The 23847-nt window shown below is 56.7% G+C and overlaps 2 protein-coding genes across 11 annotated transcripts; one reads left to right on the top strand and one right to left on the bottom strand.

The window, feature by feature from the left end:
* Positions 1–2788: 2788 nt before the first annotated feature.
* On the top strand, positions 2789–5803 carry TIGD3 (tigger transposable element derived 3). Its single transcript, XM_045064850.1, has 2 exons — positions 2789–3054; positions 4009–5803. Exon 2 carries the CDS (start codon positions 4025–4027, stop codon positions 5447–5449), a length of 1425 nt encoding a protein of 474 aa, XP_044920785.1. The 5' UTR covers positions 2789–3054; positions 4009–4024; the 3' UTR covers positions 5450–5803.
* Positions 5804–12786: 6983 nt separating this feature from the next.
* On the bottom strand, positions 12787–23769 carry SLC25A45 (solute carrier family 25 member 45). Of its 10 annotated transcripts, none has more exons than XM_013044669.2 (8): positions 22788–23769; positions 22153–22235; positions 21599–21774; positions 20999–21339; positions 17141–17447; positions 16662–16847; positions 14238–14496; positions 12787–14087 (listed from the first exon to the last, which is right to left on the bottom strand). In XM_013044669.2, exons 5-8 carry the CDS (start codon positions 17348–17350, stop codon positions 13819–13821), a joined length of 924 nt encoding a protein of 307 aa, XP_012900123.1. In that variant the 5' UTR covers positions 17351–17447; positions 20999–21339; positions 21599–21774; positions 22153–22235; positions 22788–23769; the 3' UTR covers positions 12787–13818. The 10 variants fall into 10 exon arrangements, with proteins under 10 accessions (XP_012900123.1, XP_044920833.1, XP_044920824.1 ...); XM_045064898.1 differs by lacking the exon at positions 20999–21339 and having other exon boundaries at positions 17141–17212; positions 17404–17447; positions 22788–23768; XM_045064889.1 differs by having other exon boundaries at positions 17141–17212; positions 17404–17447; positions 20999–21774; positions 22788–23768.
* Between the last annotated feature and the right edge of the window lie 78 nt (positions 23770–23847).

Genomic DNA, 23847 nt, shown 5'->3' on the forward strand with positions numbered 1-23847 from the left:
CCTAAAACTTCTCTTCCACAGGTCAGTGGTTTATAAGTGTTTTGAAATAACAGCTTTTAATCCCCAATTAAAATTTTGCTAAAGCCTAGTATGTAAAGCAGATATAAAATTGAGTACTTTGTTTGATATCTTTTCCTGTTTTTAAGATTTTTTTTTTAAAGATTTTATTTATTTATTTGACAGAGATCACAAGTAGGCAGCGAGGCAGGCAGAGAGAGAGTGGAAGCAGGCTCCCCGCCGAGCAGAGAGCCTGACTCGGGGCTTGATCCCAGGACCGTGAGATCAGCACATACGCTGAGCCGAAGGCAAAGGCCCAACCCACTGAGCTACCCAGGTGGCCCTGTTTTTAAGATTTTATCTGTTGAGTGAGCATGAGTGGGGGTTGGAGGATAGGGAAGGGGAGAGAATCTCAGACAGACTCTGTACCCAGCACAGAGCCCGACACGGCTTGATCTATGACCCTGAGATCATGACCTGAGCCGAAATCAAGCGTCTGAGGCTCAAGAGACTGATCCACCCAGGTGCCCCTGTTAGTTCTAATTTCTTCATGTAAATTCATGTTCTAATGATTCCTTGGTAGACAAGACAGAGAGGTTGTTTTGATCAATACAAAATTTGGGTTAAAATCAACATTAGCATCCTGGGTCTATATTTTGGTTTGTTTGAAGGTAATTCTGCTATACTTGTATATGCAAGTGGTGACAGTCTTCTAAAGGTTAATCTTGGGATTTTAGATACTTAAAGTGGGTTCAGAAGCTGAATCATAAATACAAAAGAATGACAGAAGAAAAGAACATCATAGTGGGACATGTGAAAGCTTTGTTCACGAGCATAGAGATACTTCGACTTCGCGTGCCTGGCATTCCTTCCTTTACCCGCCATGAGCATGAACTCTGCCCGCACGGCCACCTTCCTTGGGGATTGTTTATGTGCACGAAAAACGATGCCTTTCCTTGCAGCCAACATTTTGTTGTTGACGGCTTCCATAATGGATCTGTACCTCACTTGAAAGTGTTTTGTAGCTCTTAAACTTTTAAGATTTTCCTCAATCAGTTATGAACCCCCTGAGGTATCCTTAGGGCTTTTTGAAACAGCCTGAAAACCACTGAACCGTGCTCACTTCAGCAGCACATACACTGAAAAGCACTGACCCACTGGAAAGCCAGTGGCCTAGGCCATTGCATTCAATAAGTAAGCTGGGTGTGCTCTGAGCCGGGAATTGTGTTAGTAATAGAGCACATCCCCTATCCTCAGGCTTTTACACGGAAGTAGGACAGAAGCAGAGGGAGTAAAGCAATGATCCTTGGTGGCTGAGTAGGAGCTAGAAAAAAAATAGAAGGAAAAGAAATGGGAAGGAAAAAAAAGCTATAGCAGCCTAAGAGAAGATATTTGGAAAAGGTTTGCGAAGTTGGGGTTTAGCATGGGAAAAGGGATCAGGCGTAGATTGGGTTGGGGAAGGTTGCCTGTGAGGCAGAGACACAGGGACTCATCGTGGCCCCGGGCTTCCCATCAGAGCTGGGAGTGGGGGAGGGAAAGCAGGCAGAAGTTGAGGATGAGAACACGCGACCACAGGCCATACCTTCAGTTGCTAAGAACAGGCAGGACTGAAGATTACTAAGGAAAAGACTGGTATTAGACCTTAAGTTTAAAAACTTGAATCTTCTGGCGCCTGAGTGGCTCAGTCGGTTAAGCATCGGACTCTTAATTTCGGCGATTACCCTCACGATCTCAGGGTTGTAAGATCCAGCCCTGCGCAGATCCTGGAGTTGGCTCTGCACTTTTTTTTTTTTTTTAAGATTTTATTTATTTGACAGAGAGTGAGATCACAAGTAGGCAGAGAGGCAGGCAGAAAGAGAGAAGGGAGGAAGCAGGCTCCTTGCAGAGCAGATAGCCTGACTCGAGCTCGATCCCAGGACCCTGGGATCATGACCTGAACCCACCGAGCCACCCAGGTGCCCCGGCTCTGCACTCTTAAAAAAAAAGAAAGAAAGAAACTTGAACCTTGCCAACCACTATCAAAACTAATAAAGATTAGTCCTTATTTGCCCTAAATCAGAACTGGCCATGGGGCACCTGGCTGGCTCAGTCATGAGAGCATGCAACTCTTGATCTCGAGGTTGTGAGCTGGAGCCCACGTTGAGCATGGAGCCTACTTTAAAAACCAAAACAGGGGCACCTGGGTGGCTCAGTGGGTTAAAGCCTCTGCCTTTGGCTTAGGTCATGATCTCCGGGTTCTCGGATTTTGCCCCGCGTGGGGCTCTCTGCTCAGCAGAGAGCCTGCTTCCCTTCCTCTCTCTCTGCCTGCCTCTCTGCCTACTTGTGATCTCTCTCTGTCAAATGAATAAGTAAAATTCAAACAAACAAACAAAACAACAAACTGGCGCCAGGCAAGTTCTATCCCCAGATGGACCGATCAACCTGAGGCCAGCGCTGTCCATGGTAACAGCTTTTGTGTGGTTTAAAGCTTTCATCCATTTTCCTCACAACCAGTCGGGGAGCGGTATTAGCCCTGTTTGGTAGACGAGAAAGCTGCGACTGCCTAGGTCACGGCCAAGAAGGCCTTGAGACGCCAGATCTGCTCGCCGGCCCCCGCGCTGCCCCGAGGCTCCTCAGGCCCCAACGGCTGGCGCTGCCTCCGGGACTCCCGCGGGCTTTTGGCTCCGCCTCTCCGCCGCTCGCGCTGGAAGCCCCGCCCCCGAGAGGGCCCCGCGACTTCTGCGACGTCCAATGAGACTTAGCTGGGGGCGGGACGGGACGTCATTGAGAGCCAATCTGATGGGGCCTGGGCGGGGCTGCGGCGGGTGGGAGCTGAGCGCAGCACCGCGGTCTCCGCAGCCGGGAGAGAGCCCGGCACGGGTGGCGCGCACGGGGCCTTCCTGTGCGCGCGCCCGCTGCCCGCCGCCCGCCGCCCGCCCCCCGCGCAGCCCCTCGGCCCACTCGGCCCTCCGGGTCGTGGCGCCCGTCCCTCCCCTGCTCTCCCGTCGCCGCCGGGACAGGGGCTCCGAGCTGAGCAGAGCCGGGGCAGGGGCGGGAGCCGCGGGACGAGCGCCTGAGGTGGGTGCGGAGCGGGAGGCCGGGCGGCCGGGAGGGCAGGCGGGCGCCTGGGTACGCCCCGCCGACCGACCCCGCGTCGAGGTGGAGAGAGGCCGGCCAGGTGGCGGAGCCGGGCTCCGGGCCTCGGTCCCAGGCGCTCGTGCCCGCGCTCCTAGTACCTCTCCCAGGCCACCTCCCTCCCCTCTGGGGACACTCCGTCCCTCTCGCTGCCCTCGGCCTCCTCACCCCTCTTGCTGTTTGTCGCCTGTGCACCTGCCATCTCGGCCCCGTGCTCCCACTCCCTCTCGCTCTCCAGGCGGGACCCCCGCCCAGTCTTACCTCCTCTGGACCCAGCACCAAATTAGCCTCGCTCCTCCTGCCCCCATCTGTCGCTCTTTGTCGTCTGTACACTTGTCACCTCAACTCTGCTCACCACCCCGCCCCCAACATCTTCATTGAAATCCAGCCCAGGCCATCATCCCTCTCCCCCTCCCAGGGACTACCCAGCCCCGGCCCTGATTATCCCCTACACCTGCCCCACTCAGCCCTGCCCCCCCCCCCCCCCCCGTCCTCCCCTCCCCACACTCCTTTGTTGTGTCTGCAGCTGTCCCCTTGGCTTTATTCATCTTTCTCCCCTGGATCCCAGGCCAGACCCCTTCTCCCTCTGACCAGTAAGCCACGCGCCTCCCCAGCTCTGCTCTGGCATTCCTCTGGGTCCGTGCCCAGCCCACGGCTCCCTCAGCCTCGCCATTCCCTTCCGTCCCACCAAGCCCCCTGAACGCCTGCCCAGGGCACCCTCTCACGCTCTCCCAGCTGGCCCAGTCTTCCCTAGTCTCTGCCACACAGCAGCCTCTTTCCCTGTCCTCGTATATTCTCTCTGCCTCCCTGGGCGCCTTTCCTGGAGAGGAGCCTTTCCTGGAGAGGCCTCCTGGCCTCGGCCCTCCGGACCCCACTCACTGTTTCTTACCCCCACAGGAGCCGCGGAGAAGCCATGGAGCTGAGCAGCAAGAAGAAGCTTCACGCCCTGTCCCTGGCTGAGAAGATCCAGGTGCTGGAGCTCCTGGATGAGTCCAAGATGTCCCAGTCAGAGGTGGCCCGGCGCTTCCAGGTCTCCCAGCCCCAGATCTCGCGCATCTGCAAGAACAAGGAGAAGCTGCTGGCCGACTGGTGCAGCGGCACGGCCAACCGGGAGCGCAAGCGCAAGCGGGAGTCCAAGTACAGCGGGATGGACGAGGCTCTGCTCTGCTGGTACCACATCGCCCGGGCCAAGGCCTGGGACGTCACGGGGCCCATGCTGCTCCACAAAGCCAAGGAACTGGCTGACATCATGGGCCAGGATTTTGTGCCCAGCATCGGCTGGCTGGTCCGCTGGAAGCGCCGGAACAACGTAGGCTTCGGGGGCCGCCACGGACTTGCGCCCTCCTCCCCCCCGGAGCCCCCTCCCCCAAGCCCCACGTCCCAGGCCCAGCCTCCTCTTTCCCTTAAAGACTTCTCCCCAGAGGACGTTTTCGGCTGTGCCGAAGTGCCTCTGCTGTACCGGGCCGTGCCCGGCAGCGGGGGGCCCTGTGAGCGCGTGCGGGTGCTGCTGTGCACCAACAGCAGGGGCACGGAGAAGCGGCGGCTGCTGGTCAGTGGGCTCCAGGCCTCGCCCAGGTGCTTCTTTGGCGTCAACAGTGAGGCCCTGCCTGCCTCCTGCCACCCTGACCTGGGCATCCCCTGGTCCGAGTGGCTGGCCCAGTTCGACAGGGACATGGGCCGGCAGGGGCGACAGGTCACCCTGCTGCTGGCGGCCCGGGTGCTGGAGGAGCTGGCCGGCCTGCCCGGACTCCGCCACGTGAGGCTCCTGCCCCTGGCCGCCACCACGGCCGCCCCCAGCACACCAGCCCTGCCCAGCTCTGTGGTCCGAGCCTTCAAGACACATTACCGGCACCGGCTGCTGGGCAAGCTGGCCGCTGTGCAGAGCAGGAGGGCTGGCGTCTCGCTGGCAGAGGCCGGGGCGGGCCTCACAGTGCTGGATGCGCTGCACCTGGCAGCAGCGGCCTGGGCCAAGGTGCCCCCGCAGCTCATCGTCAGAGGCTTCATCCAGGAAGGGCTGGCTCCCTGCCAGCTGCCGCCAGCCCCCAACGAAGCCTCCGAGCTGCCTCTGGTCCCCAGCGGGCTGAGTCTCCAGGAGTTTGCCCGCTTTGTGGACCTGGAGGGCGAGGAGCCCTCATCTGGAGCGTGCAAAGAGGAGACGGGCGCCGAGGCCGAGGAGGGGGTTGGGGAGGATGGCTTCCAGCCCCTGCCCACCAAAGCAGACGCTCTCCGGGCTCTGGGCACGCTCCGGAGGTGGCTGGAGTGCAACAGCCCCTCCCCTGCGCTCTTTGAAAAATTCTACGCCTGCGAGGAGGAGGTAGAGCGGCTCTGCTGCCTGTGAAGGGCCCCTCATGGCTCCGGAGCCTCTCCTCTCCTGTTTCCCATGGAAACGCCCTCTCTAGAAGGCAGACGGGAGGCTGGTCTCTTTCCCGTGGAAATGGAGCTCTTGTGAAAGGTGTGCGAGGGAGACACGCTGGGAGACCCAGTCTAAGCTCTGAGAGAAAGTTGTCCAAGCCTTGAGAAGAGGGGTCGAAAGACAGGGCGCACAGTGGGGTGAAACTAGCGCCTCGTTTCCAAACCTCTAGGGAGGCTGGGCCTCGGGAAGATGGAATTGGGGCTTTACAAACAGGCCAATCCCTCGAACTCTGTGTTTGAAACAGTTCTGCTTCTGGAAATAAAATTTGTAATCAGAAAAGAGGTCAGGGTATTAATTTCCTGGGAGAATCGACTAAGATTCTTTTGTTTGGCTACTGAGGCTTGCCGCACCTCCACTGTCTGGGCTGCGCCAGCCGGTGACCAACGGGACGCGCTTTCTTCCAGCAATCCAGCAGGAAGGGCTCTCAGGGAATGGGGAATTCGTACCTGCTGATAGATCCCGAGTTCTGCGGCTCTCGAACTCTGCTCTCAGATCGAGGCTGGCAGGTGGTGTTAGGAAGGAGGGGGCCAGGCTGGGGACCGTCTAGGGAAACCAGAAGGAGCCAGAACTGGGAAGAGTCACGTGTTCATCCGTCCATTTCACAGCATCTCTCCAGCAAGCCTGCATGGTGAGACTGCATAAATGGCGTCCCCGCTGGGCAGGACCTTGGGACAGCAGAGGTGCATCGTGATTAAAGGCTGTCACCCAGACAGGTGCACAGTCCTGTGGCCCCGCAGAGCCCGGGGAGACTCCTGGAGGGGTTGTGCCCTCTGAGCTGCAGCTTGGCCGGTAAGACCAGTCCAACACAAGGGATGGCGGGCGCGGAGGCCGACTGGGAGGGAGCACAGTGTGGTGGGCGGAGGCAGGTGGCCCCTCCAGAGCACATGGGAAGGCCTGGGGAGCAGGAGGGCTGTTTAGCTCACTAGACCTGGTGAGGGGGCACCCCAAAGTTCCTCAGTCGGGATGGGGACAGTCATTTGTGGGGGTTCTAGAAAAATTGAGATGTGGAGGGTGAGTCGAAGATGTGAGAGCCACTGGCAGACAGAGTCCAAGTGGTCCAGGTGGGAGATGGTTAGCCCGAGCCAGGTCAGGAAGGAGGACTTGAAGAGGCTGGATTCACCTGGAAAGGCCATGGGCCATCGGCACAGACAGACCCGGGCTGGTGAGGAGTCCAGTTCTGGCCAAAATCTTCTTGTGGCCTAAAAGGCAGTAGGCCATCACAAGTCAGTGCAGGGCAGCTTTTGGTTTTGGGGATACTGCGGTCCAGGACTCAGTGTCCACGGCAGCCACGCAAGCAGGGGGAGGGGCAGAGGGAGAGGAAGAGTCGTAAGCAGACTCTGTGTTGAGTGTGGACCCTTACCCAGCCACCCTGGGATCATGACCTGAGACCAAATCAAGAGTCAGACACTTAACCAACTGAGCCCCCCAGGTGACCCGGACAGCTCACTTTTAAACCGTGCTGAGCCTGCCTGATGGTCTTCCAAGCCCCAAATCCGGTAGGCTTTTCTCACAGATTCCAGTTTTCCTACCTATCTTCCATTGTCCCTTTTCTGAAATCATCCCAGTTCTGACCTATCTCCTTAAACGGTAAAACCAGAATTATATGACCTCTAAAGACCCGACCAAAGTAACAAGGAGGGGACACACCAGCCCTCTGTCCTGGGTGCTGTATTCCGGTTAGAGCAGCTCAGCCTGACGGCCATATTTCTGCCTTCCTCCCAGAGCCTTTCTTTTAAAGCCACAAAGAACCATTTCCTTTCCTGCGCTGCTGTCCTGTAACATTCTTGTCCTGTTTGCAAGCGACTTCGTTAGCTCATTCAAACACTATTTACTGACGTCTTTGCTTGTGAGTCAGGCGCTGTCCCAGGACCCTCCAGCTCATAGAGAACACAAGACAGAAAGGATCCCTCCTCTTCAAGCCTTTCTTTCTGGCAGAGGGAGATAAAGAAGAGGCGAGCAAACCAATAAACGTGGTCATTTTAGAGGGAAATCTGTGCCAAGATGAGAATAAAATAGTGATGTTTTTGAGAGGGGCTGGGAGACGGGAGTTAGGGAGAAGGCCTTTGGGCTGAGTCACAAAGAGTAAGGAAGTGTTCTCTGCCCAGGGAGCAGCAGGTGCAAACGTCACAGGCTGGAGCAACTGTCCTGTGGTAGAGAGTGGGGGCGGAGGGGAGGGTCAAGCAGAGGAGGAGGGTGGAGAGGAGAGGAAGCAGGAGCCTCGGGGTCACATTGTTCACGGTCACCTCAAGTGAGACAAGCAGTTTGGAGGGGTGGTCTTGGTGGGGGCCTGATTTGGATAACGGAGGAACACACGTTATGTTTTAGAAAATCAGATTCAGTCACTGTGTGAAGCTCATATGGGAAAGGGGGGGGGGGGGGACACACGCGGAAGCAGGAAAACCAAGGAAGTCAGGAAGCTACTGCATTCGGTGAGACCTGATGGGCAGGAAGGAGAGGAAGGAAGACACCTGCTGTGCCCAACAGAGCGGAGCTCTTACCAAGGTCCCGGCAGGCATCACCACCCGCACAGTGAGGGCAGGACTAAGTGCGGGCGTTTCCGTTTATCTGCAAGCCTGTGATGAGTACCCTCTGCTCAGAGGGCGGCAGAGGTGAATAAGACACAGTCCCTGTACCTAAGGAACCAGCGAGAGAACTAGGAAGTGACCTATATATAGCCTGGGGGTGGGGGAACACTAGATCTGTTGCTTTTGTTTCTACTGATGCTTCAACTCATGGTAGCTTTTTTTCTTTGTGTGTCTTTTAATTTCTGGATGTGGGAATCATTTTTAAAAATATCTTATTAGGTTGTTCTTTTTTTTAATCTCTGGAAAACTTGAAGGTCTGATTTAGGGAGCCCTTTCAGAAGAATGTGTAATTACTCCTACCAGGCACGAGAGGGCGCTACTGACACGCTAAATTAATTTTCTCCGGGGAAAGCTGTTTCAGACCTGAAGTACGGTGAGTAGGACTGTGGTTCCTGGTTCACAGAGGGGACTCTAACTCTTAATTTCTGCCCACCACAAGGGAGAGGTAGGTTTCTTTGTAGATTCCCTTTACTGGTGGATGGAGGTTTTCTAGTTTACCCTTTCGCTAAAGGGGTATCCTTTTCCAGAATCTTGGTTTAATTTATGAGTCTTGGGTTCAGCGCCCCTGTGGGTGTCACTCAATGTCTAGTCTTCAGCTCCAGGAAGTTCTTTACCTCCAAGGTCTCAGCATTAGTGTGAGCCCCAAGGGCAGCTCTAGTTCCAATACCCCGATTTGCCCTTGGGAAGTTCTCTTACTTCTTGAAAAGTTAGCAACGGTTTTAAGATCGTGTTTGTAATAACAGATCTGGGATCCAGCTGCCTTGTAGAAGGAGGGCTCTGGGTAAAGTCTAGAGCACCAGTCTGCCAGAAGGGATTTTGGGAAGACCGGGTTTTTTGTTTTTGTGTTTTTTTTCATTTACTCATTCATTCATTTGTTCAAAGCTCTTTATTGAACAACTCTTGTGTGTCTGCTAGCATTTTGATGATGAACAAAAAGAGGCAAGTTCTCAGCTTCACAGAGCTCATAGCTTAGAGGAAGGACAATAATCATAAAAGAATCATACGCACAAAAGCCTGTGATTCCAGATAAAGTGGGGATTACATGAGAGCACAAGCTAGTGGTTCTCAGACTGTGGCCCATGCTGGCAGCATCAGTAGGAACTTAGGAAAGCACAAATTCTTGGAGTCTCCTCAAACCCCCCGATTCAGAAACCCCAGCATGGGACCCAGTAATCTGTATTTGAACACGTCCCCCCTGGTGATTCTGAACACTGGCATAAGCCAGAGGAACTTGACCTAGACAGTGGGACTGAGGAAAGTTTTCCTAAAGAAGTGGTGATGGCAGCAGAAGGGTGAGTGGGAGGTGCACAGCCAGTGAGAACTGTACATGCAAATGTCCTGTGGTGAGAGAGAACGTGGTTGTTTAAGGAACCAAGAGAAGGCAAATGTCTGAGGACCTTGAAGGTTGTAGAAGGGGTTTGTCCTGATTCCACAGAGCAATGGGAAGCCATTGCTCTGGAAGAAGCAATGCCATAGGAAGAAGGTGAGTAGTTTGTCCAGCTTCAGGACAGGACTGAGGCTGTGGTTTTAGGACTGAGAAAGGGAGAGTGAGTCCTAGAAAACTTTAGGGGCAGGATTGGCAGGAGCTGGGGACTCCTTTGATGTGGGCGGAGGGCAGCTTCTCTGAGACCTCTGGCCTGAGGACATTTCTGGGCCACAGAGCACTGCAGGAGGAGCAGGCTGGAGGGGGAACGTGGCACTTTGGGATGCTCAAGAATGCGTGAGCAGAGACAGCCAGCAGTGTGGACCTAGGGCTCGGGACAGTAGTCAGGCTGGAAACACCATAGAAGCACATTCGAAAACCGCATCCCCATGGCTCAGCTGTCGAGTAAGTGTGGGAGAAGTGAATTTAGCCAGAAGCGTCCCACAGTGTATCATTTCTCCCTGTGCGCATGGAGTCCACGCCAGTTAACCTCTTCTAATGTCTCCTACTGTGATCACTGCTGTAAAAGCAAGTGTCACGTTTGACATCGTGGAAACCAACGAGATGCTATTTACGTTTGTCCAAGTCACCGGCTGCTTATACGCAAGGCTCGGACACCAGCCCCATTGTCAACCTCAAAGCAGGTGCATTTGCTGTTTGGTTTTTAGGGATTCTGTGAGCTCTCAAAAAGAATGATGGCCTCTAACAACATAGTAATTCCTTGAGGAATTTATTTTTTTTTAAGATTTTATTTATTTATTCGACAGAGATCACAAGTAGGCAGAGTAGCAGGCAGAGAGAGAGGAGGAAGCAGGCTCCCTGCTGAGCAGAGAGCCCGATGTGGGGCTCGATCCCAGGACCCTGAGATCATGACCCGAGCCAAAGGCAGAGGCTTTAACCTATGGAGCCACCCAGGCACCACTCCTTGAGGAATTTAAACATGAATATTACGAGACTCTGCTCATGTAAAAGCACGTGGCTTTTAAAAATAACCTTGGCCATAGGGCACCTGGGTGGTTCGATTGGTTAAGCGTTTGACTCTCAATCTCAGCTCAGCTCTTTCTTTTTTTTTTTAACTTTATTTTATTTGCGAAAGAGAGAGAGTGAGCGAGAGACAGAGAGCGAGCACAAGCAAGGGGAGCAGCAGAGGGGGAAGCAGACTCCCCGCTAAGCAGGAGGTCAATGTGGGGCTCGATCCCAGGACCCTGGGATCATGACCTAGAGCCAAAGGCAGAGACAGTTAACCGAATGAGCCACCCAGTGCCCCTCTACTCAGGTCTTGATCTCAGGGTTGTGAGTTCAAGCCCTGAGCTGGGCTCCATGCTGGGTGTGGAGCCTAGTTTTAAAAAAAAAAAAGGAAAAAAGAAAGAAAGAAAATCCTTGTTCATTTCCTGCCTGATCCTTGTCTTGCCACCCTCCTTTCTTTTTTTTTTTTTTTTTAAAGATTTTATTTATTTAACAGAGAGATCACAAGTAGGCAGAGAGGCAGGCAGAGAGAGTGGGGGAAGCAGGCTTCCCGCGAAGGAGAGAGCCCAATGCGGGGCTTGGTCCCAGGACCCTGAGATCATGACCTGAGCTTAAGGCAGAGGCTTAACCCACTGAGCCACCCAGGTGCCCCTCCACCCACCTTTCTAACACTCTTGTGCCCCTTCCTGGGTCTCTGAAAGAGGAGTGAGTTGCTTTCTCGCTAATCCCAGCTCTGTTCTAGCCGCTGGGCTAGACACCATTGTCCCTTGTCCGTCATCACCCTCGACCTGGCAGCGGAAGGAGCGGCCCAACGGGAGGCCTGCCTTCTCTCTGGTTGTGAGTGAGAAGCTAGAGGAGGGAGCTCCAGCCCCCAGAGACACCTCTAGAAAAAACCAGATAGGGAAAACGGATAATACAGAGACAGTCTCACAGGCGCAGTTACTACCCCCAAAAAGGATTTAACTAAAACCAAATCAAAAAAGGATTTTTTTTTTAAATTTCATTATTTATTTATTTATTTTAAAGATTTTATTGATTGATTGATTTTTAAACTGTTATTCTCTTGCTGACTGGTAACATGATGCATGACAAGCTACAGAGGACCACCCTGACTGCCTGCTCCCTTCCTGCCCATTATAAGCCCATTTCCCAGGCACCCAATGCCCCCTGCCCCATGGCCCCAACAACTGTCGGACTACCACTGCCGCATCCAGCCCCAAAGGCCTGGCCCCGCGGCGGAGCTGGACAGCCACTGGGGCTCACAGACTGACCCGACATCAGGGGAAACTAAGGCACAGAAAGGGCAGTGAGTGGCTGAGACAGACCCCGTTTTTCCATCCCAGAAGCACAGGCTCCCTGAGTGCGGGCAGGAGGGGAGGCCTCCGGCGCTGGGAGTTCAGCTCATGTCTGCTGGACTGATGACTCCCTCAGCTCGGAAGGGCAGCGCGTATCGGCCGGCAGGAGCACCTAGACGCCATTTCTTAAACTTTAACATGTGTAAAAGGCCGTGCTCCCCGGCACCCAGGCTCCTGGCCAATGGGGTGCCTCCTGCCTCCCCAGTGGGGCCTTCGGGGGTCAACACTTTGGGCCAAGAGTGAGGCATCTCCTCGAAGCCAAGAGACGAGCAGTTTGCACACGTTACACATTTCTCGAGCCAAAGTCCAAGCACGGGCCCGCTGAGCTCTGGGGGAGGTGAGGAAGTGGAGATGGCCCCCGGGCCTCGAGCCCTGAGGCTACACTGTGACAGCGGAGGAAGGCAGGGGTGGGGGGCAGTTGGGGGGCCACCCACCATCCGCAGCCCAGGATTCAGTGAAGGAGACCTAATGCCATTAAGCCGAGCCCCAGTGAGCTTGAACTTTGGTGGGTGATGGTCTCAGGCCCCAGGAAGCACAGAGCAGCCAAGTAACTGGGCTCTGGGGCTGGAGGCTCGGATGTGCCCAGGCGGGGTGTGAGGCATTCTGGCTGTGTGACCTCGGAGAAGTTAAACACTGTCTCTGAGCTGAGACTGTGATGATTGTTATAATGTTGTGAACTGTGATAATATGGTGATGGGTTTTGTTGTGTTTTTGTGTGTGTGTGTGTGTTTTTTTAAAGTAATCTCTGCTCGCAGTGTGGGGCTCAAACTTACAACCTCAAGATCACCAGTCTCATGTTCCACTGAAAGAGCCAGCCAGGTGCCCCTATTGTGATGGTTTGGAGAGGGAGCCCCCAGTCACTGGCAAGAATTCTGGGCATTCAAGTCACCATAAGGTGGGCCCGGGTGGATCTCAGACCAGATGGAGACATTAGTGGGTACAAACTCTGCTCAGCTTTATTGCCATTCAAGCAAACTTTCTTGTCATTGTCGCTTAGCAATTGAGACAAGTAAAGAAAATAAACGCCATCAATGAGGAGATGGGAGACACCCCGGGGAGGAGTGGCTCCTGACTTCTGGGACCACTCCGAGAGGGGCCATGCAGGCAAAACCTAAGATGGGGGGGGACGAAGGAAGCAGGTGTGGTGGCCGGAGTGGGGGAACAGATCCGAAGTCTGACCCCTGATCTCTAGGAGCTCCCTGTGTCATGGGGCCAGGTTGAGGAGCGAATCAGAAACCCGGGGCTGTGATAGAGGCATGTGGTGGGATGTGAGAGGGATGGGGGGGGCAGGGCGAGGGTTGGGGAATAAAGGAGGGGGTAGGGGGTGATATGAAAACCCCACAGCCAGTGGGGAGCAAGGGGGAACTCCCTTGCCTGTCAGAAAGGACTCTGGCAGACAGTGCTCTGCCTGGGCCAAGGAGCGGGCTTAGCCAAGGGGCGTGCTGCCCTCTGCTGGCCAGGAGGGATCAAGGGCCACCCAAGCCTCCAGGGAGGAGAGGGCCCAGGAGGTGGGGCTTTTCCCCACAGGCCAAGGGAGCCACTGAAGGGTTCTGGACCAGCAGGGGAGAGAAGGCTGCTCTCCAGTTTGGGGGAGCAGGTGGGGGTGGGTGAGGATGCGGTGCTGGAATCCAGGGGGTCATTAGCGCCCAGGAGAGCCGGCTCTGAGAGCTCTCTGAGGGGTGAAGTCACAGGTCGGGCCAAATGTCACCGGCACCAGGGGCCACTGAGAGTGTTTCACAGCCCTGGGGAGCACGGGAGCCAAGGCAAGTGGTGCTGGGAGCCTGAAGCCAGCCCTGGGGTCCGGAGTCCAGGAGCCCGAGGCCCGGCCCTCCGCCGCTGCCTGCCCATCAGGAAAGACCCGGCCTCTCCAATTGGAGAAGCAAGCGGGTGCGCTCCCCGTGACCCCGCATCTGGGCGGTGGGGCGGGGGTCTGGCGGGGGAGCTGGGGACACTACGTGGCCACGCTCAGCCCCACCAGCGCAGGAGGTACTCGTAGCTGAGGAAGATGACGGCGTTGACAGGAAAGGCGCGGGCGCTGTTGATCGTCAGCCCCCGGAAGAAGACCCCCAGGCCTTCCTGCCGGACACTGCTCGCCATGCAGTCCAGCACCCCCCGGTACACCCTGTGCTTCAGCCCCGCCATCTGCATCCGGGACTTGATCACGTCCAAGGGGGTGGCCACCGCCCAGGAGAGGATGCCTGCGAAGCCCCCTGCCACCAACACCGAGGCTGAGCCTGGGGCAGAGGAAGCCCAGGTGGGTGTCAGACCAAGGAGAAAAGACCCCCCCACCCAGTCCCTGGGCTTCCTCCCCATCCTCCGCGGCCAAGGCCAGCACCCCTCCCCCACTCCCTTATGTCCGCCTCCCACTCATGCAGTCCACTTACTGGGGCTCTGTCCTTCTGGTGTGGACTGGCGGCAAAGCCACTCGTAGGTGACAAAATAGATGCCCAATGTCGGGGTGTCCCTCAGCATCAGGGCCCAGGCTCCCCGGAAGAGGCCCCGGGGCCCCTCCTCCTGGCAGATGGAGACTGCGCAGTGCACGGGACCCCGGTACCGGGGCGGGGGGCTGCCCGGCCGCGCCCTCGGCTCTGTCTGGTTTTGTAGCCGGACTTTGATGAGGTCAAAAGGGGCCAAGCAGTAGACCTGGAGGAAAGGAAGCACCGAGAGCCTGGGTGGGGCTCCGAGCGAGGAGGATCCTAACAAGAGGATGGTGGTGGGCAGAGTAGGGCCGCGTCTGCCCATCGGACTCGCCACTCCCGCTGCCGGCAGGGCTGGGCACAGGCCGGGCGCCACCCTTAGCATTGGCCCCGGACAGCCGGCGGCACTGCCATCTCCTCGGACAACGGCACCGACCTTGCCTGGCACATGCTCAGAGACAATCCTGGATTGCTTCTCCAAGAAGCCTCCCCAAAGCTGGGGTGGGGGGTAGCCGGCACCTGCAGTGATGGGGTCTGAAGGAAGCATTCAGTCTGGGTCCCTGAGACAGGTCTGACCCCTCCCCAGACTAAAGGAGGTCACTTCCGGCCTGAAGAATCAATTCCTAGATTCTTCCTCCCTGTACTTCCCGCGGGACACCTCTCAGAGGCCCCGGAGGGGGTCAAGCGTTGAGCCAGCCTTTCCTGCCTCCTGCAAACCCCCAACCACTAGGGTCCCAACAGAAGCTGGGCGATGGTGGGTTCTGTGGGTCCTTGGACTCTCATCACCCGGCAGAGGCAGAAGGGACAAACATTTGGGGCACTGTTAGCACTTCTGGGTGGATATGGAGGGAAGCTGGGGCCGGGGGCTAATGTGAGGGTCAAGGATGCAGTAAGTCAAGGTCAGCTGTTAAAGTCCAGATGAGAGGTGCCTGGGTGGCTCAGTGGGTTAAAGCCTCTGCCTTCGGTTCAGGTCATGGTTTCAGGGTCCTGGGATCAAGTCCCGCATCGGGCTCTCTGCTTAGCGGGGAGCCTGCCTCCCCCTCTCTCTGCCGGCCTCTCTGCCTACTTGAGATCTCTCTCTCTCTCTGTGTCAAATAAATAAATAAAATTCTTTTTAAAAATTAAAAAAAAAAATAAAAAGAGTCCAGATGAGATCTGAGGTCAGGTTGAAGTTAGCATGTCATGAGGGGTTTCTGTGGGTTTTGTTTCTTTCGTGGAAAGTACATGAGCTTAGTTCCTTAGCCCTGGAAGCCGGCTCTGGCAGCGATGTTCGGACAATGGCAGAACGACTTTGCTTACTTCTTCTCGCGCAGGAAGGTAGACTGGGCTCCCTCCCTCTAAGGCTGGACCCTGATGTCACTCTTTCAGAGCCTGTGGGCAATGCCAAGCTCAGGGTTTCTCCAGGGGATATGCCCCTGAGTCCTGGGCTCCTGGTGATGCAGAAGTGGCTGAGCCAAAGGTAGGGTAGTGAGTAGGGGCAGGTTAGGGCCCCTCTGCTCCCCATCCCAGGCCACACTAAAATCTAGCTTCTACTCCAAGACCCTGGGAAGCTGAATCCATGGGCTTGATGACAAACGGGGTTCCTGCTGGACCTTGAACCCGGTCCCCATCCGTGAGCCTACAGTCCCCAGTTCTGCTATCCGCTCGGCTTTGCAAGAGCTGGAGAGGAGGGTGACTTAGGAGCTGGGCCTGGCTGGGTCAGCCGCTAGCGTGGAGTCTCACTTGGGAAATATGCAGGCATGTGCTCCGCACAAGAAGGGACAGAAGGAAAGCCAGGACCTGCGGCTATCTCGTGAATCATTAATTCACTGGCGTGAGCCACCTAATTCTGTCCTTTGTCCTTGGTCTCTGCCCCAGAAAGTGTGTTAGGGGCATGAGGGCAGGTGCCGAATAGATGGTGACCTCAGGCGCCTCAGGCTGGGGTGTGGGGTAGAGTCAGGCACAGGTCCCTCTGCCTCTATGCTCACACCCCGCTATCAGCTGCCCGTGCCCCCGTGTCTGGAGGCCCCTCTTTCCTCCTCCCCACCAATCGAAAGCCCAATCCTTAAATGCTGAGAACAAAGACCAAAACTAAATGATGGGAGCTCTTTAATGATTAATACCCAGGCCTCTCCCAGCGAGATCTATGGACTGGGGCCTTGTTGAAGCTTCAGGCAAAAGGGCTGAGCGGGGCATGGGCTGGAGGGCTGCCAGGACCACGCCAGCACTGGAGGAGCTAGGCTCGGGGCTCTGTCAATACTATCAGTTCTCCAGGGCAATGGATCCCCCGGGAGAGAGGTCTTCCCACAGCACTGAGCCCGGCAGACCGCTCTGGAGGTACATGTGCGCTCACACCTGCGTGTGCGTGCTTGCAAGCACCTGTGTGTACGTGTCCCCTCCCCTCCCTCTCACCTGCATGAAGCCTCCCGTGCAGCCAGCGAGGAAGACATGCGCGTAGCTGGGAGGCTGGGCCCGCCGCTCCCGGTGGGAAGTCGCTGTGAGCGCCAGCAGCGTGTTGCTGTAGACCCCGAACAGCACGGAGTTGACCACGGCTATGCTTGCAATGGGGAAGCTCATTCCCTTGAAAAAGCCCAGAAGCTGTAGAAAGACAAGGCGACCTTAGGGCCAAGTTGGGGGAAGGGGGGGGTCCCTCTTTGCCCTTCTCACTCTGACAGGGTCCCCTCTGGCCAGAAACCAGTCCTGAGTCCTGCCGAAGGGAAGCTGAGGCCGGCTGAGGCTGGGGACAGTCTTGGGGCACAACCAGCTCCCGGGAACCCCCAGCTTTGGTCTCCTCTCTCTCAGGGGCAGAGCCCCACTGGGGGAGGAGAAAGCTGCTGCCGACCACCCAGAGGCCTCCCCCTGCCGAAGCCCCAGAGAAGCGAGACACCCACCGACTCATGGCGGTAAGTCTTAACCACGCAGTCGAAGATGCCCCGGTATGTGGTCTGGGTCTGCAGCCGCACCTGCGTGAGGAGGACAGAGCAGGCAGCCCAGGAGGGATGGACAGGGATGGCTCCAGCCTCCGGCTCCTCCTGCTCTGCCCGGCCGGATACCAGCAGCGCAGGACTGATAGGAAATCTGCCCATCAGCCATGGTGACATCTGGTTCCGGTGACAGCCTTCATTCCTGAGCTGCCTCCCCTCGACTGACTCACCTTTACCGTGTCAAAAGGGTGTCCCAGGACCAAGCCCAGAGCTCCTGCATGATAAGAAGATGCTATGAGGGGGACCCCTTGCACCTGGCCGAGGAGAGGGGAGCTCGGGCAGGAGCAGATGGGGCCAGGCCTTCCGGCCGGACTCCAAAGATCTCCCGCAGGCCCTCTTGCCTCCTCCTCCATGCCAAGCTCTGGGCTAGGGAGGTGTGGGGACCAGGCAGGGGACAATGCTGTTCCCAGAGGACACCCAGGCAGAAGGGAGGAGCCCGCCACAGACGCCGTGTCCTCACAGTGTCCAGCACCGACTGTCCTGCTTGCTTATCTAACTGTGGGGCCCTGGGACAGATTCTCCTGTGGGGCCCTGGGACGGATTCTCCAGGGCTCCCACGTCCCTGCCAGCCTGATCCCTTTCTTACTCACGCCTGCTGCAGAGTACGGGGCCTTGGTTCAGACTCACAGTACGGAGCTGGGGGCCCAACGGCGTCTTGCTGCCCCCCCGAGGAGGAGAGCCCAGCCCCCAGGCCACCTCCCCACATTCCGATCTTGCCCCCCAGAGCAGATGCTGGCCCTGGATTCTTGGGTGAGGTCACAGGCCCCGGAGGCAGGTTCGGAATGTCCCTCTCTTTCTGCTGAGGGACACCCAGTAGCCGGGCTGGGCCCTCGACACAGCTGGCCTCGGCGCCGGAAACTAGGGCAGAGGCCCAGAGGGGAAGGCAGGACAGCTGCAGGGGTCCAAGGTGGAATTCCTTTCTGCGCCCCACAGGGTGGGCCTAGAGAGTGGGGTTCTCGGTGAAGGTCTGCAGGTGTGTCTGGGAGAGGGCTGACCGTGGCCCTGGAGGTGAGGGCCGCGTAGCTTAGAGACATGCACCTTCTTCCCCGCGCCCCCAAGGCAGCTGCCAGGAGGCTCTGGGAGCTGGTCCCCTGGCTCCAAAGCCACCAAGACTTTGGTCTCTGTTCCTTCTATGTCCCCTGGCAGTGACAGACCGCTAGGGGGCCGCGTAGCAGAAGGAAGAAAAACGTCTCACCAGAGATCCATCCGGCCACAAACTCCTCCACGGGCATTGTCTGGCAGGGGCGGGAACCGGTGGCTCCAGACAGGAGACACTAGGGAGCGTCTGGCCGTCCCTGATCTCCCTCCCCGTCGCCTGTCCGATAACCTCCCACTAATGTTTAACTCGGCCGGGAGGGTGGCCCAGTGCCCAGACCTCCACACCGGGAGGGGAGGAAGCCACCTTGGGTGGCCCTGACGGTGGAGAAGGCCTGTGCCGAGTGTGAAATCTCAGAGCAGGGATCGTGGCGGGTGGCCCGCCCCCTGCCGGCGCACGATGGCCTTGCAGCCTTGCTGCGGGACCAGGCGAGGCAGCCACGCCCCAGCCTCCAGGGCTGCCCCAGCCCGCAAGGCTTTAATGAGCCTGTCCAGGGCAAGGCCCTGCCTGTCCAGTCTGGCCTGGCTAGCCCAACCCCCTGGAACTGGTGGCCAGGCCGGCAGAGATGGAGCAGGGCCACCATGGGGCAGGCCCAGCTCGGTCCCAGTGCCCTGGGAACCCCAGAGTGGCACAACCCGGAGAGGAGTGACTCCCTAGCCTGAAGCCCTACCTTCTCCCAGGGGGGTGTGCAGCTTCCCCGGTTCCCTTGTGTGAGTCATACACAGCCTCCCTCGTGCACAGACTTCTCTTCTCCGGGCCTCCCTCCCAGGGGGCAAGCTGGGGATTCGGGGGTTATCAAGGGTGGCTGGTGTCTCAGCGCTAGGGTTATGAAAGCCCATTTTTCTTTGGACGACAATCTAAAGTGACACACAGGGAGGCCTGCATCCGTCTCTCCTCCTCTCTGTTTCCTTCCTTCCAACCCTCCCTGTGGCCAGTACACCAAGCACGTTCTAGCACGCTTCGGATTCCGCTCCCCCGCCGGCTTCTTACAAGCTGGGTCTGCTTAAACACGCTCACTCCTCGCTGTTTTTTTTTTTTTTTTTTTTTTTTTTTTTTTTTTTTTTTTTTTAAGATTTTATTTATTTATTTGACAGAGAGAGATCACAGTAGGTAGAGAGGCAGGCAGAGAGAGGGGAAGGGAAGGAAGCAGGCCCCTGCTGAGCAGAGAGCCCGATGCGGGACTCGATCCCAGGACCCTGAGATCACGACCTGAGCCGAAGGCAGCGGCTTAACCCACTGAGCCACCCAGGCGCCCCTATTTTTTTTAATTTTTTTTTAAAGATTTTATTTATTTATTTGACAGACAGAGATCACAGGTAGGCAGAGAGGCAGGCAGTGAGAGAGAGGAGGAAGCAGGCTCTCCACTAAGCAGAGAGCCTGATGTGGGGTTCGATACCAGGACCCTGGGATCATGACCTGAGCTGAAGGCAGAGGCTTCACCCATTGAGCCACCCAGGCGCCCCATGTTTTTTTTTTTTTTTAAAGATTTTATTTATTTACTTATTTGACAAAGAGAGAAAGATGACAAGTAGGCAGAGAGGAAGACGGGCGGGGGGGGAGGGGAAGCAGGCTCCCTGCTGAGCAGAGAGCCCAACGCAGCACTCAATCCCAGGACCCTGCGATCATGACCTGAGCCGAAGGCAGAGGCTTCACCCACTGAGTCACCCAGGTGCCCCTCGCTATTGTTTTGAAAGTGATATTTTACATCACTTAAAAATTTGTTGCATCTCTTTACCAATCAGATGATGGCTCATGCCTTGTGTTTCCCACCTTGCCTGGTACCTTTATTTTTCCTGCTCCCACCCTCTCTCTCTGCCTAAGGGTGGGGGAGCAGAGGCTTCCATGTCATCCAGACTGGAGTTCCTGTCTCGGCTGATCTGTGGCAAGGCCCGTGCTTCCTGAGGCTCTGTCTCCCGCATCCTTTGGGTTGCTCTGGAGGTCATCCAAGGAGGGCTTCTAGGGTGGGGCAGGGGTGGGGTGGTGGTGGTCACGTTCAGGATCACGGCTCCATGACATTTCAGTTATTCCTGAGCAGCAAGGCGAGGGAGCCCAGCGGCAGTCCCGCGGACTTGGAGGTAGGACACGGATGGATGTGGATGCACACGGTGGGGGTCAGGGCAGAGGGCGGAGCATCAGGGCAGACCCGGGGACATGGACAACCCAAGTGCTGAGGTCGCTGCCGAGCATGAGTGTCTGACGTGAACAGACTTTACAGGGTGGGGGGTGCTGATGTAACGTATTGTTCACATCCCCGGCCACGGGATATTGTCAGATGCTATTCGTAGGTCTGCTGAGAAGTGGGGCCGGGGCGGGGTCCTCTTTTCAGGGCACATAGATCCAAGGCGCAGGTGTCACCACCCATAGAAATCCGTGAAGTCTCCAAATGTGGGTGCCAAATTTTGGAGTCCCCTTGCCTCCTCCCTCTGTCTCACACCTCCCCATGATCCCATAAGGAAACTGGGTTATGCCTTCAAAGCAGGACCCAAATCCCAGCATTCCTCTCCTCTTCCTCTGCTAGCGCCCTGCCCCAAAGCCACCAAGGCCTCTGCTTGTCTCCTGCCTGGCCTCCCCGCCTCCTCCCCTGCCCACTTCCAGTCTGTTCTCCACCTAGCAGCCAAAGGGATTCAGCTGAAATTTAAGTCAGACCGTGTCTGCGCTTTGCTCCATACCTTGCAAGGGTCCCTTCAGCTCCACATTCCTTCGACCTCATCTCTGGCTGTGCCCTGGTTACTCTGTCCCAGCCTCCCGGGCCTCCTTCTTTTCATCCAACAGGCTCCTGCCTCCAGGCCTTTGGCACCGGCTGTTCCCTCTCCCTGGTGGCCTGGTCTAGCCTGGACTCAGACACTCCTGGTGCCCCTGCCCTGGCTCTTCCTCTTTGTTCTTCCACAGCACCCGTGACTGTCTGATGCAACAAGGAATTGACTTGTTGTCTGTCTGGGCTGGGACCTCTGGCTGTTGTTCACTGATGTTATCCCGAAGGCTCAGCACAGCACGTAGCAGAGGACAGGTGCTTAATACATATTTGGCACAAGAATGAAGGAGTAAACGGTGAGGGGCGGGGAACAGCATTAGTGGGCAGCCCCCCAGCCTGCCCTGGGTCTCCACTTCTCTCGCCCCATCTCCAAAGGGCCCCAAAGAATGTGAAGTCCTAACAGTTTCCCTACCTGCCTCTCCAGATCATGCAACTCTTTGTTCCCTGTCAGATACCCAAGGACCAGTCCCACTCACCCTTCTGCTTTCCCGGTGTGGCCAAAGTAGAACCCACTCACCGCTACTTCCTCACGGGTAGACGGGTTTTAGGAAGCAGGGCTCATCTCTGATGTCCTCCACCTAGAGCTGCCCGGGGCTCCTTGGGCTGCCCCAGTGCCCTTCCTTGCCGAGGGCTGGGCTGCTGTCCTCATTCTGCTGGTCGCTCTCTCCCAAGTGAGCAATTGCTTCTGTGGCCCTTGGTGGGTGGGGGGGGGGGGCGGATCTTTTCCTGCTTCTGAAAGCAGGAAACCAGTCCAGCTGATTGCGCAGTCTCAGGCCACTTGGCTCTAAAGGCCTGGTGACCCTCACATCAGAATGGGCCCCGCTCTCTTCTCCCATACCCCCCCCCCCAGTTCAAGGCAGACCCACGACCCCTCCCGGGAGCCTTGCCAAAGGGCAGCCCCAGCCCTGGCTGGACTCTTCTCCTTGAAATCCAACCAGGCCCGTCTTCTGCCTGGCCGGGCAGAGCTCTGACCTCATCCCACTCTAGCTCACAACCCCCCAAAACTCCTCATCACCTGTCAAACCCACCACACACAAACCCCTGCCCCCAGGTGCCACCCCATCTTCCAACCTCGCCTGCTGTGCTCTGACTGCCCCGGGCTTCCCTGGGGTCCTCACCACGCTCCCACAGTTCCCGCAACTCTCTCTCTCTCTCTGTCAAATAAACAAATAAAATCTTTTTAAAAAATAAATAAAATAAAAAATAAATAAAAGAAATTACTTAAAGAAAAGAAATACACATCTCTCCTGGGCTTACTTCTTCCCCCTCTCTACCTCTAATTAAACCATAATTGAGCTTGCTGAGGGCAAGGCAGTGCCTCACCTCCTGCCCTAGCCCAGACCCCACACCCAGTAAGCACTCAGTGACACTGAACTGTGCTCCCACTGTGATCTGGCTGGATAAGGGAGCCCACCAAGCCATCGTATCCTGGTCTGAGGGTCTCAGAGCTTAGAACCTGGAAAGAGATGCTTGTTTTGTTTTGTTTTTGTTTTTTGAGAGAAAGAGAGAGAGCGGGGGGGGGGGCACACAAGCCCAGGGATCTGCAAGGGAGAGGGAAAAGCAGACTCCCTCCACCCTGCTGAGCAGGGAGCCCAATGTGGGGCTGATCCCAGGACTCTGGGATCATGACCTGAGCCAAAGGCAGGCACTTAACCGGCTGAGCCCCCCCCAAGCGCCCCCTGGAGGAGATGCTGATTATTGCTCACTCTTCTCTCCAGCTCGCATCGAACTTTCTTGAGTCCTTAGTTTAGGCAAGGAAGACATGTTGCAGTGGGTTCCAGTGTGGGGTAGCGTGGATCCTGGAGGGCAGGGAAAGAGCTGTTTATACTAAGGAAACGGGCTGGGTTAGGAGATGGGGCTGCCTTCCAATGCTGGGGAAAGAGGGCAGGGTGAGCCCACTCCCCGTTTTGCTATGCACCCCCATCCGTGATCATCCAGCCCATTGTTGTGGCTAGAATGACTTCTGGTTCTTCTGGCTCAGGAAGGTGCCCCACGGACCTGTTTTTCTCCCTGATATCTACACATCAGGCGTACATGCCGCTTCCCCACAGCACACAGGAGAATAATGAGGCACAAGTCAGCTGCAAGAGAAAGGGAGCAGGGGTGGAAGCAGCACGTACACATGCTGGTGTTGCCAGGACATGTTGGTGACCTGACCTTGGAATAGGTGGTTTTCCTGTCTGTCTCCTTCCAGCCTGGGAACAGATCAAGGTCTCCAGATTAAGATAGAGAGGACTAATGTGACTGCTCCTTGGAAAATCAAGTGTGCTTGGCCTGAGTTTCTAGCATATAATTCGAGAGTCACTGGCGGTCGTTGAGTTCAACTTCTACCTTTTACAGGATAGGAAACTGGGGCTTGTCAGGCTGAGCCCGGCCAGGCACCCAGTCTTCTGACCCCAGCAAAGAGTCCATCACCCGTCATGGCCCAGGGGCGCTGCAGTACGGCTGCTGCCTGAGTCACCTCTACCCTGACAAGTCCCAGGAAGCATCTCCCTTTCACAGGTGAGGCGACCGGCCCCAAACCACACGCGAGTGAGTCCCCGTTCTCGATTTCCTCGAACCTTCGCTACACCTTGTTACAGGCCAGCGGGCAGCCCTGTGGGAGGCCACCTGTTGACCACCGGCGTGAGCAAACCCGCGAAGCCACCTACCGCGGAGACCCAGGCTTGCCCGCGCGGGTGGGAGGAGAGAGCGCGCGGGCGCCGCGCAGGGCGCGTGCGCCGCAGCCCCGGGCTCCCATTGGCTCCTGCGGATTGGGAGGCGGGG

Source organism: Mustela putorius, unplaced genomic scaffold (assembly GCF_011764305.1).
Source record: "Mustela putorius furo isolate JIRA1106 unplaced genomic scaffold, ASM1176430v1.1 tig00000127_pilon_pilon_pilon, whole genome shotgun sequence".
NCBI lineage: Eukaryota > Metazoa > Chordata > Mammalia > Carnivora > Mustelidae > Mustela > Mustela putorius.

Excerpts from the sequence above, each read along its gene's own strand:
- TIGD3 (XM_045064850.1), top strand. The coding sequence starts at position 4,025 with ATGGAGCTGAGCAGCAAGAAGAAGCTTCACGCCCTGTCCCTGGCTGAG.
- SLC25A45 (XM_004770051.3), bottom strand. The coding sequence starts at position 17,586 with ATGGAGGAGGAGGCAAGAGGGCCTGCGGGAGATCTTTGGAGTCCGGCC. Across the intron at positions 16,848-17,140 it reads AGACTTACCGCCATGAGTCG|CTTCTGGGCTTTTTCAAGGG; the intron begins GTGGGTGTCTCG and ends GTCTTTCTACAG. Across the intron at positions 14,497-16,661 it reads GCACGGGAGGCTTCATGCAG|GTCTACTGCTTGGCCCCTTT; the intron begins GTGAGAGGGAGG and ends CCTTTCCTCCAG.